The 17,083-nt window shown below is 42.2% G+C and overlaps 1 protein-coding gene across 8 annotated transcripts in view; it reads left to right on the top strand.

The window, feature by feature from the left end:
- Positions 1-17,083, top strand: part of tcp11l2 (t-complex 11, testis-specific-like 2) — an 82,511-nt gene that overhangs the window by 53,144 nt on the left and 12,284 nt on the right. For 7 of the 8 annotated variants that reach the window (XR_005462293.1, XM_038811288.1, XM_038811290.1 and 4 more), the window contains exons 6-9: positions 3,139-3,359; positions 3,589-3,725; positions 4,523-4,713; positions 14,855-15,036. Coding sequence is in view for 7 of the 8 variants with exons in the window: in XM_038811288.1 (XP_038667216.1) it covers positions 3,139-3,359; positions 3,589-3,725; positions 4,523-4,713; positions 14,855-15,036 (731 nt within the window). In the remaining variant the exon portion in view is untranslated. Of the gene's footprint in view, positions 1-3,138; positions 3,360-3,588; positions 3,726-4,522; positions 4,714-14,854; positions 15,037-17,083 lie in introns of those variants that run through there. The other variant, XM_038811293.1, reaches the window with a different exon arrangement.

Consider the following 17,083-nt stretch of genomic DNA (forward strand, 5'->3'; position numbering starts at 1 on the left):
CTCCTGGTCAAGCTCTTTGCAAATTATTTCTTAAGTTGTTTAATCAGCTTTCTGGTTGAGCAGTTGTTTCTTCTTATCAAATATGGCCTTTCCCATTGCTATCCTTGTTCTTGTTTCTCTGTAACTTCCACCTGTAGATGTTATGCTTCCTAAATACTTGAATTCTTTTCTTTCTATGCATATATGAATATTTCTTGAGACATGCATCACTTTGGTTTTGCCAATTTTCGATTTCATTCCAAAGTTCATGCCTGCTATTAATATGTCTGCTAGTTATTGTAATCTTCTGTGCTTTCTAGAGTAAACTGATTTGCTCCACTCCCCAACCTTCATGCCAGATTGTGTTTTTAAATGTTTCTTTGCTCATTGCTTCTGCATAGATATTGAAGAAGCTGTTGATAAACAACATACTTTCAAACTCCTCTTCCCATTATACATGATTCCGACTCCCCGTTAGCTCCTCTCACTGTTGATGTTTGTCCCATGTACAGATTTCCTATGAATTATTTATTCCTCTTGTCTATTCCCAATGTGTTTCAGCACTGTTGAAGCTTAATTCAGGGAACTGGATCAAATGCTTTTTCAAAATCGTATAAATGAAAATATAAGTCCTGGCCAAATTCAAGACTGTGTTCACTCATTAAGCAGCAGGAGATTTGAAGGTGGTTTGAGGGAAAAACTTGAGGGTGATAGAAATCTGGAACTCACTGCCTGAAAGTGCAGCAGGGGTAACAACCTTCACAACATTTGAGAAGCATTTAGATGAGTATGTGATATGGCAGAGCATACAAGGTTACGGACCAAGTGCTGGAAAAAGGGATTAGAATAGATAGGTGCTTGATGGTTGGTTCTGACATGATGGGCAAAAGGGCCTCTTTCTGTGCTGTAAAACTCTGACTCTATGATTATCTCATTCATTCATTGATGCTATTTCTCTCTCTCTCTCTCTCTGTGATGTGAACATTACTCTTCTAGCTCGAATATTTTCGGTTTTTCACTTAATTTTTCAATATGCTCCTTTCATCTTTATCTTATTTCATCAGGATTTGTAAATAAAACATTTCCTTTCTCTGTATTGCTGGGGTTTTTTTCCCAGTCCTTGATCCTGAATATCATTACGTTTATCCATCTGAGTTGATCCAATTATTCAAGTATATTACACAGCTCTTTTAAAAAAAAAAAAAAAATTTAGAGTACCCAATTATTTTTTCCAATTAAGGGGCAATTTAGCGTGGCCAATCTGCCTAAACTGCACAGCTTTGGGTTGTGGGCATCACACTGCTCTTTTAACCATTGTTCTCATGCCTTTGTACATTCTCCCTGTTTCTGTGTGGGTTCCTCTGGGTGCTCTGGTTTCCTTTGATCTGTAGGTTAGGTGGATTGACTATGCTAAATTACCTCTTGGTGCCCAAAGATTGGGCGGAGTTACAGGGATAGGGCAGTTAAATGGGCCTAGGTGGCATGCTCTTTCAGAGGGTCGATGCAGACTCAATGGGCCAAATGGCCTCCTGCACTGTAGGGATTCTATGATTCTGCTCTGCTCTATGATTCTTTTCTGCCTCACTTAATTTGTGATTAGTGTTTGTCTTTCAGGACACCTTTTTCAGTACTGATATTCTTCCATATGTTCCTTTCTTCCATCTTTGCAACATTGCTGTTGTAACCCATGGCTCCTTGAGCCTTTTTCCTCTTCAAAATTTCTCGGCTATTTGCCCCTCTTTCCTTTGACGGATTATTTCCATTGCTCATTCATGCTTGTGGTATCCTTATCTTTTCCAGCTAGTGCTTTGTTAACTTCATCTACTTCTTTCAGCTTCTCTAGGTTCTGCTGTTTTCTGGGTATCCCACATTGGATATCTTCAGTTGGTGTACTGTTTCTGTTCTCACAGGATTATGATCTGATTCTGCGTCAACTACTGCTCTATTCCTGTTTCTTTGTCTCACCTTATATAGTCCAGTTGAAATCTTCCTGTATTGCCAACATTTTTCATGTATATTGTCATCTATTTATGATGCCTAAATTATGTTTTTTATCATGTCTTCTGCAAAACTGGACCTGTTTTTGGCTATGCTCATTTCTTTTTCCAAGACCATATGGTCCTACTTCTTCGCACTCTTCTTTCTCCAACAATACTATTCCAATCTCCCATAACAATCACATAGCTCTTTCCACTTTCCTGTTTGATTTTGTTTTTCAGTTCTACCATACTTTTCATCAACCTCTTTGGCTGCGCAGGGGAAGATGGTCGGGAAGATGGTAACATGGCGGTGATGTCATTAAATGGTCTGAGGACATTGGTTCAAATCCCATCACATGAGCGGGTTGAATTTGAATTCAATTAATTAATAAATCCGGAATTTAAATCTAATCCCAGTAATGGTGACCATGAAACTAGCATTGCTTGCCATAAAAACGCATCTGGTTCACATGTCCTTCAGGGAAGGAAATTTGTCATCCTTATCTCTGTGTGGCCTGTGACTCCAGACCTACAGCAATGTGGTTGACCTCAACTGCCTTCTGAAACAGCCTACCAAGCCACTCTGTTCAAGATCAATTAGGGATAGGCAATGAATGCTCATCAGTGACATCCACATGCCATGAAACATTAATAAAAATGTTCACTTTTAGGCATATATACATAAATGATGGTATTGTTCACTGATTGCTCCTTCAGTTTCACTAGCATGAGTCTGTCTGATTCCCATTTCACTTCATGCATTTGACAACCACCTTGTCTAGCATTACCATTACTTTTCATTTCCTCATGAGCATATTATTCTCCCTTCATCACTGGTGAAGTTACCTTCTCTTGTCCTCTGCATTTCACGTAACCCTAGGATGTTTAATTTATTTTTATGTTCCCTTGCTTTCCTTTCCTGTTTGTTGTTCGTCAGTTTGTTAATTCCACTTTCCTATTCTATACTGGCACCACAGTGGAAGGCGATGGCAAACCATCACTAAATAAGACCAAGTATAGGAATGTGAAACAAAGGTACCAAATCTCCATTTATTGGTGGGATAAGTATTGGAGACACCTAAATGAGCCAAAACAAATCTTGTTAGTGAAGCTAATATTGTAGATGCCCAGATACCTAGATGCAAGCTTTTTAATTTGTGAAACTTTTGTTATCATTTAGATACTACTTTCATTTCTGATACCTGGCCAAAACCGACTTCGGAACCAGATCTCTGAGGTCCTGGATTTGGATCTAATCCAACAGCAGGCTGAACACAGTGCTATTGACATTCATAAACTGGCTGCTTATATAATTTCATTGATGGGAAAGTTTTGTGCCCCAGTTCGGGATGATGATGTCAAAAAATTAAAATCTGTTACAGAGATAGTGCCACTGTTCAGGTAAATAACTTTCCTGTACGGTGGGTGAACAGGAAGTAGATTTACAAGCTGCTATTTTTGAAGTTTTTAAGTTTATTTTTAAAAATTGAAAAACTTCCTCTTTACAATTAGCATATATTGAATTTTAACATATAATTTCAATCCTTAATACATTTGTGATCAGAATGTTACTTTTTTCAGGCATACTTATAATAAAACATTTTTGGTGCGCTTTGTATTTCTTCATTAGAGAGATATTTCATGTCCTTGATTTGATGACTATGGATATGATCAACTTCACCATTCAAAATATCCGACCACACATCCAGCAGTGTTCTGTTGACTATGAACGAAGCAAGTTCCAAGATTTTCTCAACAAACAGCCCAGTAAGTTTTTGGTAGAGTTTATGGTGTTTAAACAAGTAAACCTTTAATCAACAGTGATTTTTTTGTAAGCTACAAATCAGAAGGCACACTGCCTACTCTTTTCTCATTGGCTCTTACTAATATTATGCAGAATTAATTTTTCACTGTCTGGGAGATCGAGCAGACATTTATATGAATAAATTTGGGATGTGGCCAGGTTTATCCCAAGAGTAAGACATTTAACATCCTCCAGATATGGAATAGCAGCTGACTTTAGAATGTAAATAAATTTTCAGATCATGCAGAATGAAATTTAAAAACATCTGAGGTGCTAATTGGTAAAGGTGTAAAACTTAAGGGACAAATACCCCACCAAATGTAATAATTTCTGTGTTAAATTAAGTGCCGTTTCCAATAAAGGATGATGGACCATATTTGAGTAATGCAGATATGGAATGTATAAATATTCAGAAAATTTATTTTAAGCTTTCTCCTGAGATTAACTTGAATGGAGTCTATAATGGAGTAAATTTTACACTGTTTATAATGGGAGTGAATTTTAGTTGAATGACTTTTTCGCATTCTATTATTTCTATTTGTGTATAGCTTGGGCAATGCAGTAATTGGCAGAGGCTCAATAAAGATTGTCTTAGTAACCCATTTGAATTGAAATGGCACTCATCTACGAAGCTGGAGGACTTTTAAAAATAATTTAAAATAGTTTTAATTCTGCAGGATATTAACATATTTAGTAACTAGCCCTATTTTTGAGCAAAACTTAACTCTTCTTCTAAAACCATTAATGTTTCTATTTATAGATGCTCTTGACTATACAACTCAGTGGCTAAAGGAGTCTATTGCTGAAGTTTCAGCCTCAGTACCCTCCTCAGACACATCACCTTCTGATGCTGACAGGAGTTCCAGTCTTTCCCTAAGCCCATCTTCTGTGCTAAACAATGGTTATTTAAAATTCTTGCAGTGGGACTACGACAATAAGCCAGTACCTGAGGTATGCTAGATTTTTGTTCAAGGGATCCTGAAATTCCTGTAAACTTGGAGGTTCTTCTCCCAGGTTGGAGCAAACAATTGGGTTGGAGGAACCCAAGTGGAATTCCTAAAGCTCTCCAGGAACATTCTGACAGAGGTTATCCTTGAGGGTCTAATGATTTAAAGTGGGGTGGGGAGGAATGGGAATAAGTTTTTTTTCTGGGGAATTATTTTGATAAATCAAATGCCCAAGTAGTTTTGGGAAGAAAAATAGCAGCTGTTGAATGGAAGAGGCTGCCTCTTCTGACAGCAGAGGTGCAATGCTGTTTTGAATGGAATGGAATCTGAGAGTCTACCGTTAAATGGTTTCAATCAAGAATAATGTAGAAACAATCAGTTGTCATTAGAAAATATCCCCTCTGATCTGTGGTGCTGCAGAAACTAGCCACTCTCCTTTCTATCTTTGTGTCATCACAACTTGCCCTATAGTCATCTTCCATCCATTACAATGTGGGGACACAATTGTCAAATCTTGACTTGATGGCATGCATCCTAAATAGAAACAGTTGACTGATCCACTCTGATGAACACTTTCCAGGGAGACATCTTTCACCCCAGGCCGGACTACTCTAGAAATGTTGGAACTTCAAGCTAGTTAATACATTTGCACAGGTTGTAATCAAATTGAGAAGCAGAATATAATTTCTTGTCTCCACAGCAGATAACATTATGAATTAGAAACTTGTCTCTGGCACAAAACAGGACATATTAGATTAGCTACCCATTGTACACCGAAGTTCCATTACAACTTGTAAATTAAATATTGGGGCTTTATATAATGGGTGACTGATCTGATATATCCAGTTTTGTGCCCGAGATGAATTTCTAGTCCCATAGCTCAGTTGGCTGGACAGCTGGTTGGTGATGCGGAGTGACACCAACAGTGTGGGTTCAATTCCTGTACTGGCCAAGGTTATCCATGAAGGCACTGCCTTTTCAAGCTTGCTCCTCGCTTGAAGTATGACAACCCTCGGGTTAAACCACCACCAGTCAGGTTTCAAAGGGGGAGAGCAGCCTATGGTCCTCTGTGACTGTGGCGACATTTACATTTCTAAGGAAAATTATAAATATTTAGCTATTTATCTGAGCCTGTTGAGATTGAAGATTCTTCAGAGGATCAGCATAGTTGGAATAATTCTGACTCTACTTATAAAGGTCCAACTCATTCCAAGATGGTTAATTGAAAAGTTGATTTGCCTTTTATGTAGAATACATAAAATACCAAAGCATTTCTTGGTACTTCAGTGGAGGAAGCAAGGAAGGACGTGGTGATGGACTCTTTGTTTTTCAGAGGCTGTGTGCGTATTCCTGCGGAGTCTGTCATTTTGTGATGTCCTCCTGTTCACAATGGTACCAAGCCATGGCTGTCATCAAATCTGAATGGCTATCATTAAAAAGTCAAAACAATTATTTGATAGTTTGGTGTATGTAGTTATTAAGCCTCACCCAAATGTTCTCTTCCCCATTAAATTCAATCTTTCTATTGTAGCACAACAAAGTCCTTTGGCTCCTTTGGTTCAATCGTGTGGCAAACCAGTCAAATTTTGTGGCAGGTCACCCTGGTTTCTGTAGAAACATTTTTGAGATGGATGTGCATATTTTTGTGAAATAAAGTGCAACAGTGCAATTTTAAAAGAAAGAGATACTTGAATTTGAAATTTACGAGTACCCTTAACATTATGTGAATTAGATGCAGAGATGTTCCACGTAAACTAAGGGCTCAATAGATGCAATTTTTAAAAAATATAATAATTTCCTCTTTTCAAAGAATCAAAAAGATTAAACTAATGATGGCATTGTTTTTGTGCTTGTGTACATTATATTTAGAAATAAATATTTCTCTCCTTTCTTTGTTTTTCTTATGGAAAAATAATTAATTTTAGGCTTACTACCTTTTCCAGCCCATTTTAATATGAATATATTGCTTCACTTGTCATTCTTAATGAGGCTGAGATGAACTTCTTCCAGGTCCTTGTAGTAATTTGGAAATATTGTGACTATCTAGTTCATAATTTAGATGTTTTTGAAAATATGTTTTTTAGTTTTAGGAATTAAAGTTTTGACTGTAGGTAAATGGGGGCATCTGATTGGTAAACCAATGAGCATCCTGAAGTAAATGCAAGTTTGGAGTTAATCACTGTTTAAAAACTAATCTGTGTTTATTTTACAGGTTCATGTGATGAGAAATGTGTTTTTTGGGATAATGTTGGTATTCTATAGGTAAACAAAGGTGTATATGTGCGTGCCCAAGATTAATTAAACAGGGAAGGTTGGTAGAGACAGGTTCTCTGTGAGGGCTAAGAGATAAAAGATTAAAGGTATGGAGTTAATGCATTTGTAATAAGGGGTTATGGTGAGTTGCAAGTAAATAGGTTGGAACTAAAAACTTGCAACCTATTTACTTGTGAGATAAGTGGGAAAGTTAAGGCAGAATAGTCTCAGAAATTGGCAACGTCCAATTTTGGGTAAGATGACAGTGGTTAGCACTTTTGCCTCACAGTAGCAGGGACCTGGTCCGATTCTGACCTCGGGTATCTGTGGCGTTTGCACTTTCACTCTGTGTCTGCCTGGGTTTCCTTTGGGTGTTCTGGTTCCTCTCAAAGTTCAAAGGTGTGCAGGTTAGGTGGATTTGCCATTCTAAATTTCCCCTTGAGTGTTGAAAGGTTGGATGAGGTTACAGGGATAGGGCTAGGGGATGGGCCCTATGTAGGGTGCTCTTGGGTTCCTTCATAGGGTTCCTTCTGCACTATAGGGATTCTATTTAGCCGCTTTCATAGAATGATCTCCATTCATTCAGGATAAGTCACTCTTATCACTTACAACTCTCAAACTCACACACCTATCACACTTCTACAGGGACCTCACTCAATGCCAGCTCAAGGGACACCACCACTAGCTCTCCCACACATCTTCATCTCCCCTGCAGGATGTGTTCTCTTCAACTCCCTGGTCCATTCACCATCTACACATTTCAGGCATTCTGATCATCTGTCCCGGTACGCGTCCTGCTCATACTCTCTCCACCTGTCTTGATGCAGGACAAGCTGGCTTACAACAGAGACGGAGACCAAAAAGGTAGAGGGATTGCAGAACTTAAAGTCCTCACTGAGGAGAGAGCAATTCTGCTGGCCAGTGAGGATGTGGACCGTTGCTGTGCTAATGGTGAGATTGGCAGTGCTTAACCAAGTGATGATCCAGCATTGCAGTCATAGGTCTCCTATTTTTCAGGCTCCTGCCATACACTAATGACCTTTCTTTCGAAGGCACATTTGGGAAGCAGCTGAGGGGGCCCACGAGCCAGGTCCTGGACTGTAGAACCTGATGTCAGCACAAAACAGCAATTCCCAGATCCTGAAATAGAAGAACTATAAGACCTAGGGGCAGACATAGGCCATTTGGTCCATTGAGTCTGTTCTACCATTCAATGCGATCATGACTAATTTGATGTGATAATTCTCCACTTCACTTTCCTGCCATATCCCCATAACCCTTGATTCCCTTACTGGTTAAAAATGTCTCTCTCAGCCTTGAACAAACTTAACGACCCAGCCTCTACAGCTTTCTGTGGTAAAGAATTCCACGGATTGACTACACTCTCCTCATCTGTCTTAAATGGGTGACCCCTTACTTTGAGATTATGCCCTTTGGTCCTAGACTCTCCGACAAGGGCCAGCAATCACCACAGCTCTCACCCACAGCCTTCACCAGCACAGATGCACACATCTCAATTGGACCTAGTTCTGGAGTAGCCTTGGGACCACAATCTGGTGAGTGTATCACACAAGGGTGCTGACACTCTGAGCATTGGATTGGTTTATTGTCATGTGTACCGAGGTACAATGAAAAGTATTGTTCTGCGTGCAGCTCAAACAGATCATTCCGTACATGAAAAGGAAATACATAATAGGGCAAACATAAAATACGCAACGTGAATACGTAGACCAAGGCACCGGTAAAACATACAGGAATGCAGTACTATTCTGTAGAGATCAGGGACGAAATTCTCCGACCCCCCGTAGGGTCGGAGAATCGCCCGGGGCCAGCGTAAATCCCCCCCTGTCGTGGCTGGAATTCTTCGCCACCCGGGAATTGGCGGGGGCGGGAATCACGCTGCGCCGATCGGCGTGCCTCCCGCGACGATTCTCCGGCCCGCGATGGGCCAAAGTCCCGCGCTGAGAGGCCAATCCCGCCGCCGTGGTTTCAACCACCTCTGGTGGCGGCGCGAGTGGGTCCCGGGGTCCTGGGGGGGGGGGGGGGGCGTGGGGCGATCGGATCTCGGGGGGGGGGGGGGGCGTGGGGCGATCGGATCTCGGGGGGTGCCCCCATGGCGGTGGCCAGGCCCGCGATCGGGGCCCACCGATCGGCAGGCGGGCCTGTGCCATGGGGGCACTCTTTTTCTTCTGCCACGGCTTCCACCATGGCGGAGGCGGAAGAGAAAACCCCACTACCTCGCATGCGCCGGTGGTGACGTTAGCGGCCGCTGACGCACCGGCGCATGCGTGAACCGGCGAAGGCCTTTCGGCCAGCCCCGACGGCGGGCTTCAATGGCCGTTGGCGCCGGTTTTGGACCCAGTCGGCATGGCGCCAACCACTCCGGCGCGGGCCTAGCCCTTCTCCGCACCTTTGGGGAGGCCCGACGCCGGAGTGGTTGGCACTACGCCGGGACCCTCCCGCCCCGCCGGGTAGGGGAGAATCCTGGCCCAGATCAGTCCATAAAAGGGTCATTTAGGAGTCTGGTAACAGTGGGCAAGAAGCTGTTTTTGAATTTGTTAGTGCGTATTCTCAGACTTTTGGATATCCTGCCCGATGCAAGATGTTGGAAGAGTGAGTAAGCAAGCCAGGTGGGAGGGGTCTTTGATTATGCTGCCCGCTTTCCCAAGGCAGCAGGAGGTGTTGACAGACTCAATGGATGGGAAGTGGGTTCGTGTGGACTGGGCTGTGTTCACAACTCTCTGTAGTTTCTTCCAGTCTTGTGCTGAGCAGTTATCATACCAGGCTATGATGCAGCCAGATAGGACGCTTTCTGTGGTCCACTTGTAAACGTTGGTAAGAATCAATGCTGAATTTCCTTAGTTTCCTGAGGAAATATAGTCTCTGTTGTGCTTTCTTGGTTGTAGCATCAACGTGGGTGGACCAGAAGGGATTGTTGGTGATGTGCACACCTAGGAATTTGAAGCTGTCAACCATCTCCACCATTGATGCAGACGGGGTGTGTACAATGTTTTGCTTCCTGAAGTCAATGACCGGCTCTTTAGTTTTTCTGACATTGAAGGAGAAATTGTTGTCATTACACCACTCTACTAGGTTCTTTATCTCCCTCCTGTATTCTGACTCATGGTTGTTAGAGATCCGACTCACTATGGCCGTGTCATCAGCAAATGTATAGATGGAGTTGGAGCCAAATTTTGCCACGCAGTTATGTGTGTATAGGGAGTATAGTAGGGGGCTAAGTATGCAGCCTTGTGGGGCCCCAGTACTGAGGACTATTGTGGAGGAGGTGTTGATTATTCGTACTGATTGTGGTCTATGGGTCAGGAGTCAAGGATCCAGTTGCAGAGTGAGGAGCCAAGTACTAGGTCTTGGTGCTTTGATATGAGCTTGGCTGGTGTTGAAGGCGGAACTGTAGTCAATAAATAGGAGTCTGATGTAGGAGTCCTTGTTGTCATGATGTTCCAGGGATGAGTGTAGGGCCAGGGAGATGGTGTCTGATGTGGACCGGTTGCAGCGGTATGCGAATTGCAGTGGATCTGGGCATTCTGGGAGTATGATGTGTTTCACGACCAACCTCTCGAAGCACTTCATTACCATCGATGTGAAGGCCACCGGACAATAGTCATTGAGGCACATTGCTTGGTTCTTCTTTGGCTCTGGTGTGGTGGCTGCTGTACAGACCTTGATCAAGAGTCTGTCCTGCACTGCTACAGGAGCTGCACTCCATGGCAGAGGTACTTGCTGGTATTCACCAGTGTCTGCGTCAAATCTGGGAGGGGGGTAGGGGCTTCTCAAGCTCACTCTAGCTGCCTCTCTCTCTCTCTCTCTCTCTCTCTCTCTCTCTCACATGCAGGCTGCCAGGGCCCTTGGGCATTCACAGGGGAGAGGATCAGCTGGTGCACACCCTGGATGACTCCTGGAGTGTCCCACTTGGCTGAATCCCCTCTTCCTGTACTGCTTCAGTTCCAGCTCCATAATCAAAGGAGGGTGGCACGAGCACACAGCAGGACCACAAAAGCAGGCAAGAACCTCTCTGGTCTCTGCCCGCCAAGGTTATCGCATATAACTGGGTGCATCAGTCAGCAGGCTGTCTCCACCTCCGCTGTGGATGTTGGGGATGCGCCAAGAACTTGTAGTTGCATAGCGTTGGCAACGGTTTTAATCGCTTGTACATAATGTTTTACCCTTTCTCTGCTCCGTGTTTCCTGCACAAGGTAAAAGCAAGGTTCTCAGTAGAGCTACCTCCCTGTGCTTTGTTCAGCCTTCACAGCATATTTATTGTTAGTATTTCTTCAGTATGACTGAACACATCAGTCCTGTCTGTACCATGGTGGGAATTATAATGCCTGGCAGAATGTAATGGGTAGGCGTCACTTTCTCTGTGTTCTCCCTATACTTTTGAGATGTGGCTGCAACCAACCCCCCCCCCCCCCCCCCCCCCCCCCTCCATCACATCAGCCTCAGCTTCTGGTGACGGTGTGGGTCTCAAAGGTTCAGCTGACAAAGGATCAGTAGAGGTTACATTTTCCTCGCTGCATCGACATGGTATGACCCTGGTCGTTGAGAAGAAGCAAGCTGCTGTCAGCCAGAAAGGGGTCAGACATTCACATAAGCTCTGTGAGGTTCTATGCACTGTCCCCACAGAAAGTCATCATCATCCTCCTGCAATGTAGGGATGATGAGCTTCTGTTGGGTCTCCATAATAGGAGTCTTATCCCAGAGGGTACATATGCTTCCATCAGTCAGGCATTACTGTAGTGAAATTCTCTGAGGTGCTGTGTGAAAATAATGGGGTGTCTTCATTGGATGTCCTCATCACCTTCCATGAATCTAGTGGCAATGAGCTTGTCCTGACCTCATCTGGCCATGCCCATCCTCGAGGATCTCCACCCCCCCCCCCCCCCCCCCCCCCCCCACCCTCTCCGTGTTGCAGCACCTGGTTGGGTAAGGAGCAGCTGGCAAATGATTAGCGAGGACCCCTGTGGATTGTATTGTAGGGCTCCATCAGTGGAAAAGACAGCTTTGAATACACTGCTGTTCAGATGTGTCTGTGTGTTGTGTGTGTTTAATCATGTGTGCTGAAAGTTTTAAAAACATTTTTTAATAAATCTTTTAGTTTTTTAAATTCTGAAGGTGTTACTGGAGGTGGTCTCGGCTTTTGAGGTCAGTAGCTCTTCCCCCTCATTTGCACAATTTTTTAAAAGTTCATGATTAGTGAGACAAACCTCACTCTGTGGCCTGGTTTCCTCATCTACCACATAATAGCCATGGGTAGAGTTGTGAACGCAATAAACATTAAGAGGTTTTCTATCTGAACATAATAGAGCCAGGAGGTCTGTCCTTGGGCTTAAATTATGAATGTAGTTCCCAGATCAAAAGAAGCTAAAACAGATTTTAAACAAGGCAGGTTGTTAACAGGTCCAACAGTTCTTTGAGAGAGGCTCATAAAATGCCACTAGCAATATAAATGATTTATATGGGTTATAGAAATAAAGAGTAGCATGAAAGATAAAGTTACTAAAAGCAAATTACTGCGGATGCTGGGATCTGATTAAAAGCAAATTATTGTGGATGCTAGAATCTGAAAACAGAGAAAATGCTAGAAAATCTCATCAGATCTGGCAGCATCTCTAGGGAGAGAAAAGAGCTCACGTTTCGAGTCCAGATGACCCTTTGTCAAAGCTATAAGACAGAGAAAGTGGGAAATATTTATACTGTGGAGTGAGAATAAAAAATGAGTCATAGCCACAGAAACCAAAGGAAAATGAGTGCTAATAGCCACAGAAACCATGGGGAAAGAGTGCGAATGGCAGTCCCCAAAGAGAACAAAAGGTGTGAAAGGCCAAACAGTGGAGAAACAAACATCAGAGGGTAAACTGTGACAGATGTAGATGTGGGGGGAGGGGAAGGGGAAGCAAAGGGGAGAAAGGGTAAGGAAAGGTGGATAAGATGGGGGTGTTACATATAAATATGTATAAAGAAAGACAAGAAGAACAAAATGGTAAAATACAGTTAAAATGAAATGGGATGTAAACAAATGGGTCAAGGTGGGTTAGATCTGATCATCTGAAGTTGTTGAATTCGATGTTGAGACCTGAAGGCTGTAGTGTGCCTAACTGGAAGATGAGATGTTGTTCCTTCAGTTTGCATTGAGCTTCATTGGAACATTGCAGCAGGCCAAGGACAGGCATGTGGGCATGGGAGCAGGGTCTTGTGTTAAAATGGCAAGCAACAGAAAGGTCAGGGTCCTGAATGTGCACAGACCGAAGATGTTCAGCAAAGCGATCACCCAGTCTGCGTTTGGTCTCTCCGATATAAAGGAGACCACATTGGGAGCAGCGAATGCAATAGACCAGATTGAAAGAGGTGCAAGTGAAACACTGCTTAATCTGGAATGATTGCTTTGGGCCTGGGATGCCACAGTCCTCTGCAATTTGCTTGAATTCTTGTTACTTGTTGTTTACTTTTCTATTTGAGAGCATGTCACATCACAATGGAGGGGGTGGAAGGTTTCTTTGTTTAATTTATCTGTGTGCGTTTGCTGACAGAAACAGGCAGCTCAGTTTGAGTTTTGTGAGGAATAGCTGAAATATTTGCTCTAGTTTGCAGCTTGGAAGAAATCTATAGTTGTCCTTGTGAAGTTTTGTGGCAGGAAGCTGTCAGCTTAAATAGTTAGCTTAGAATAAGCTGTTGGAACAGACTGATAAAACATTCTATATAGGTCCAATGCTAGGAGAAGGAGCTGAACAGTTCACAGTCATGAGGTCTTTATAGAAAACTGGAAAGATTGTTCATCTAAAAGGTAATTGAAGGATCCTCATGTAATTGGTACCTCAAGGAATAGCTGAAAACCTAAGGCGAATTCAAGCAAATTACAGAGGGCTGTGGCATACTTTTTGGGTTGGTCCTCGTATCAGTGATTGAACTTTCAAGCTTTTGTAAGACAAGGGAACATTTGTGCTGGGGAGTAAAAGTAGAACTGGATTTGTAGCATAAGCCTTTATACAGTATATTAAGTTAGTAGTGCTTTCTTTGTTTAATTTCTCTTTTAAACAAAAACACATTCTATTGTGTATATATAAATGCAAAATCTGTCAGAGCAGGGTGGACCCACAAATGTTAAATCTTGTGATATAGTTCAATTAGTTAATTGCTGGATGTTTAGATTTTGTCTTTGATTATTAATGGTCTATATATGGATTGTAACAATATAAAATAGTATCCATGTATGGATTGGAACAATATGAAGAAGTATCCAAAGGAGATGGAAAAAAACATTCCTGCATCACTCCAGAAGTATCTCAACTGAAGGGGCGGCAAGGTGGTGCAGTGGTTTAGCATTGCTGCCTCACGGTGCTGAGGACCCAGGTTCGGTCCCGGCCCCGGGTCACTGTCCGTGTGGAGTTTGCACATTCTCTCCGTGTCTGCGTGGGTCTCACCCCCACAACCCAAAGAGGTACAGGGTACATTTGCTGATTGGCCACGCTAAATTGTCCCTTAATTGGGTGGGGGGAGAATTTGGTACTTTAAATGTAGAAAAAAAAACCCCAAAAAAGTATCTCACTTGAACGCTCAGGAAGTTCAATTGTCATGTATACCAAAGGAAGGAAAAATCAGAAGCTTGTGCATAGCCATTTAGCTGGTTCAAGTGACAAAAGTTCAGAAGGTAGTGAATGGACTGGTAAGATCAGGAAGTGGGACGGATAAAATAAGTTTGAAGACATGTGCTCACCAACAATATTCAGACTTGAGCTAAAATGCAGTTCATGGATATATGGAATAAAGGTCCTGTATTGGGAGAGTATCTTTTGTCGGATCACAAAGCCGTTGAAACTAATTGCAACAAAACATTCAAGCTCATGACTTTCAAACTACATTTGACTTGTTTTTAGACTCTGATGACTGATCGATCACGTCTCCAAGAACTGCAACAAAACCTAAACCTGCAAAGACTTGTGGCCTATATAATGCTGATCATCTACAACATGGTGGGGGCAACCATTTCAGGCTTACCTGAGTTTGCTGACAAATTAAAGCGAGTTATTGTGGTTTTGCTTGAGGGCATGCATGGCAAGTAAGTTTGATTTTATTTTTATTTTCCTTCATACTATTGTAGTAAGTGTTTTTGAATTCACTGAGCTACTAAAATGAAGGGTGTGCCTTGATCAATTGGTGGCACGTACCAGGTTAAAGCTTATGCACTATTGAGTTAAAATTCTGACATGGCTAGTTACAGTATTTAGATTTTCAGTTTCTTGATTTATTTTTTAAAATCCCAAACGCAAGAAATCTGGCTGGAGTGAGCAGTTTAGTGTAAAATTGCATAGCTGTCTGAGGAAAACATAATTCAAATGCAGTGCTTTCAATAAAAATAACAGTTTGATGTATTATATCACTGGACTATCCCTTGAGTAAACGTTACATTCCAAAAGGCTTTCACTTTCATTGAATCGTAAAGCATAGCAGGAATCCATTCAATCCATCACACTCTTTGAAGAGGTACTCCTACTTCCCGACTGTTTTCCCATAATTGTGCAAATTTCTTGCAAGTGTATATCCAATTCTGTTCATAATGTTTATATTTAATCTGCTTCCATTACTTGAAGTAAGGTATTTCTGAGCATACCAATTTGATTACCAACTCTCTTGGCAAAGAGCAAATTCCCCTATTAAAATCCCCTCATAATTTTTTCCTATTACCGTTAAAACCCCTCTTAACACCGCTTCAAGAACAATCTTCATTTCTGTTAGGACCCCTTTGGGGGCCAAGGACTGTGCTCCATTTGATTTCCCCCTTACAATGGGAAACTATTCTGCATAAAAGCCCTGACCTGGGTACAGGTCAGGGAGGGTGGTCCTTCGGGGAGAGGGGTAGTAGTTTTCGTGATTGTTCATACCCTAATAAACCAGTTGTTAATTTCCACCCTACCATGTGTTCCTGTTGTCTCTCCTGCTCGGATTCTACAATTTTTCCAGTCTCTCTCCATATACCTGAAATACCTCCTCTCTTGTGCCTTTCTCGTAAATCTCTTCAGCCTCTCCAAGGCCCTGACATATTTCCCAAAGTGTATGGTGCACAGAATTGGACACAATACTCTGGCTGAGGCCTAGTCAATGATTTTGAAATGTGAATCATAACATCCAGAATATTAAATATTAAAGAAAAATAGTAATAATCTTTATTAGTGTCACAAGTAGGCTTACATTAACACAAAAAGATGTAGTTTGCCATGGTGCATTTTTTATAAAAATGTTTTTTCAAATAAAGCATTATTCTAAATTTATACATGTCTTGGGCATACCAAAATACATCTGATAACAATCATTCAGAGGTGTTCTTGTAGCTCCATTGATTATATGTATCATATGATTATGGAGCGACAGAACAGGGTCATTCCAAGTATATTATCTAGTCTGCTACTAGCTAGCTAATCTTAGCTACGGTTGCATTGAATGCGTTATAGTTGACCGCCATGCCCAACGTTTCTGTGGCTAATAATTCGGGATTCTGAAGCTTGACCATTCTTCTGTTGAAATTACATGTGGGTGGATATCTGTAGCATAATATAGGCTTGTTTGATGGCCCCTAAGGCAAAGTATTATTGTATATTAGATAGAAAATATGCCAGATGATTGAAGGCAATCATTCATTAATAATTTAAAAACTATGAATTTTAGGTAGCATGATGGCAAAGTAGTTAGCACTGCTGCCTCACAGCACCAGGGACCTGGGTTTGTCTCCATTGTGACTGTCTGTGCAGAATTTGCACGTTCTCCCCGTGTCTCTGTGGGTTTCCACCCACAGTCCAAATATTGCAGGTTAGGTGGATTGGCCATGATCAATGTGCAGGGTCACGGGGATAGGGCAGAGGAGTGGGCCTAGGTCGAGTGCTCTTTCAGAGGAGTGGTGCAGACTAGATGAGCTGAATGGCCTTCTCCTGCACTGTACGGAGTTTAGGAACAGGGGCAATTGTATTTTGCAATCGTGAGCAAGCTGTTAGATCATTAAATGTCCATAAATACCAGGTTTTTGTTCAAATTGTGTCATCTGGTCATCACTGCTGTATGACCAGAGGTTAGAGTTTGAGATCTTGGTACTTTAGGTGGCACGGTAGCACAGT

Source organism: Scyliorhinus canicula, chromosome 11 (genome assembly GCF_902713615.1).
Source record: "Scyliorhinus canicula chromosome 11, sScyCan1.1, whole genome shotgun sequence".
NCBI lineage: Eukaryota > Metazoa > Chordata > Chondrichthyes > Carcharhiniformes > Scyliorhinidae > Scyliorhinus > Scyliorhinus canicula.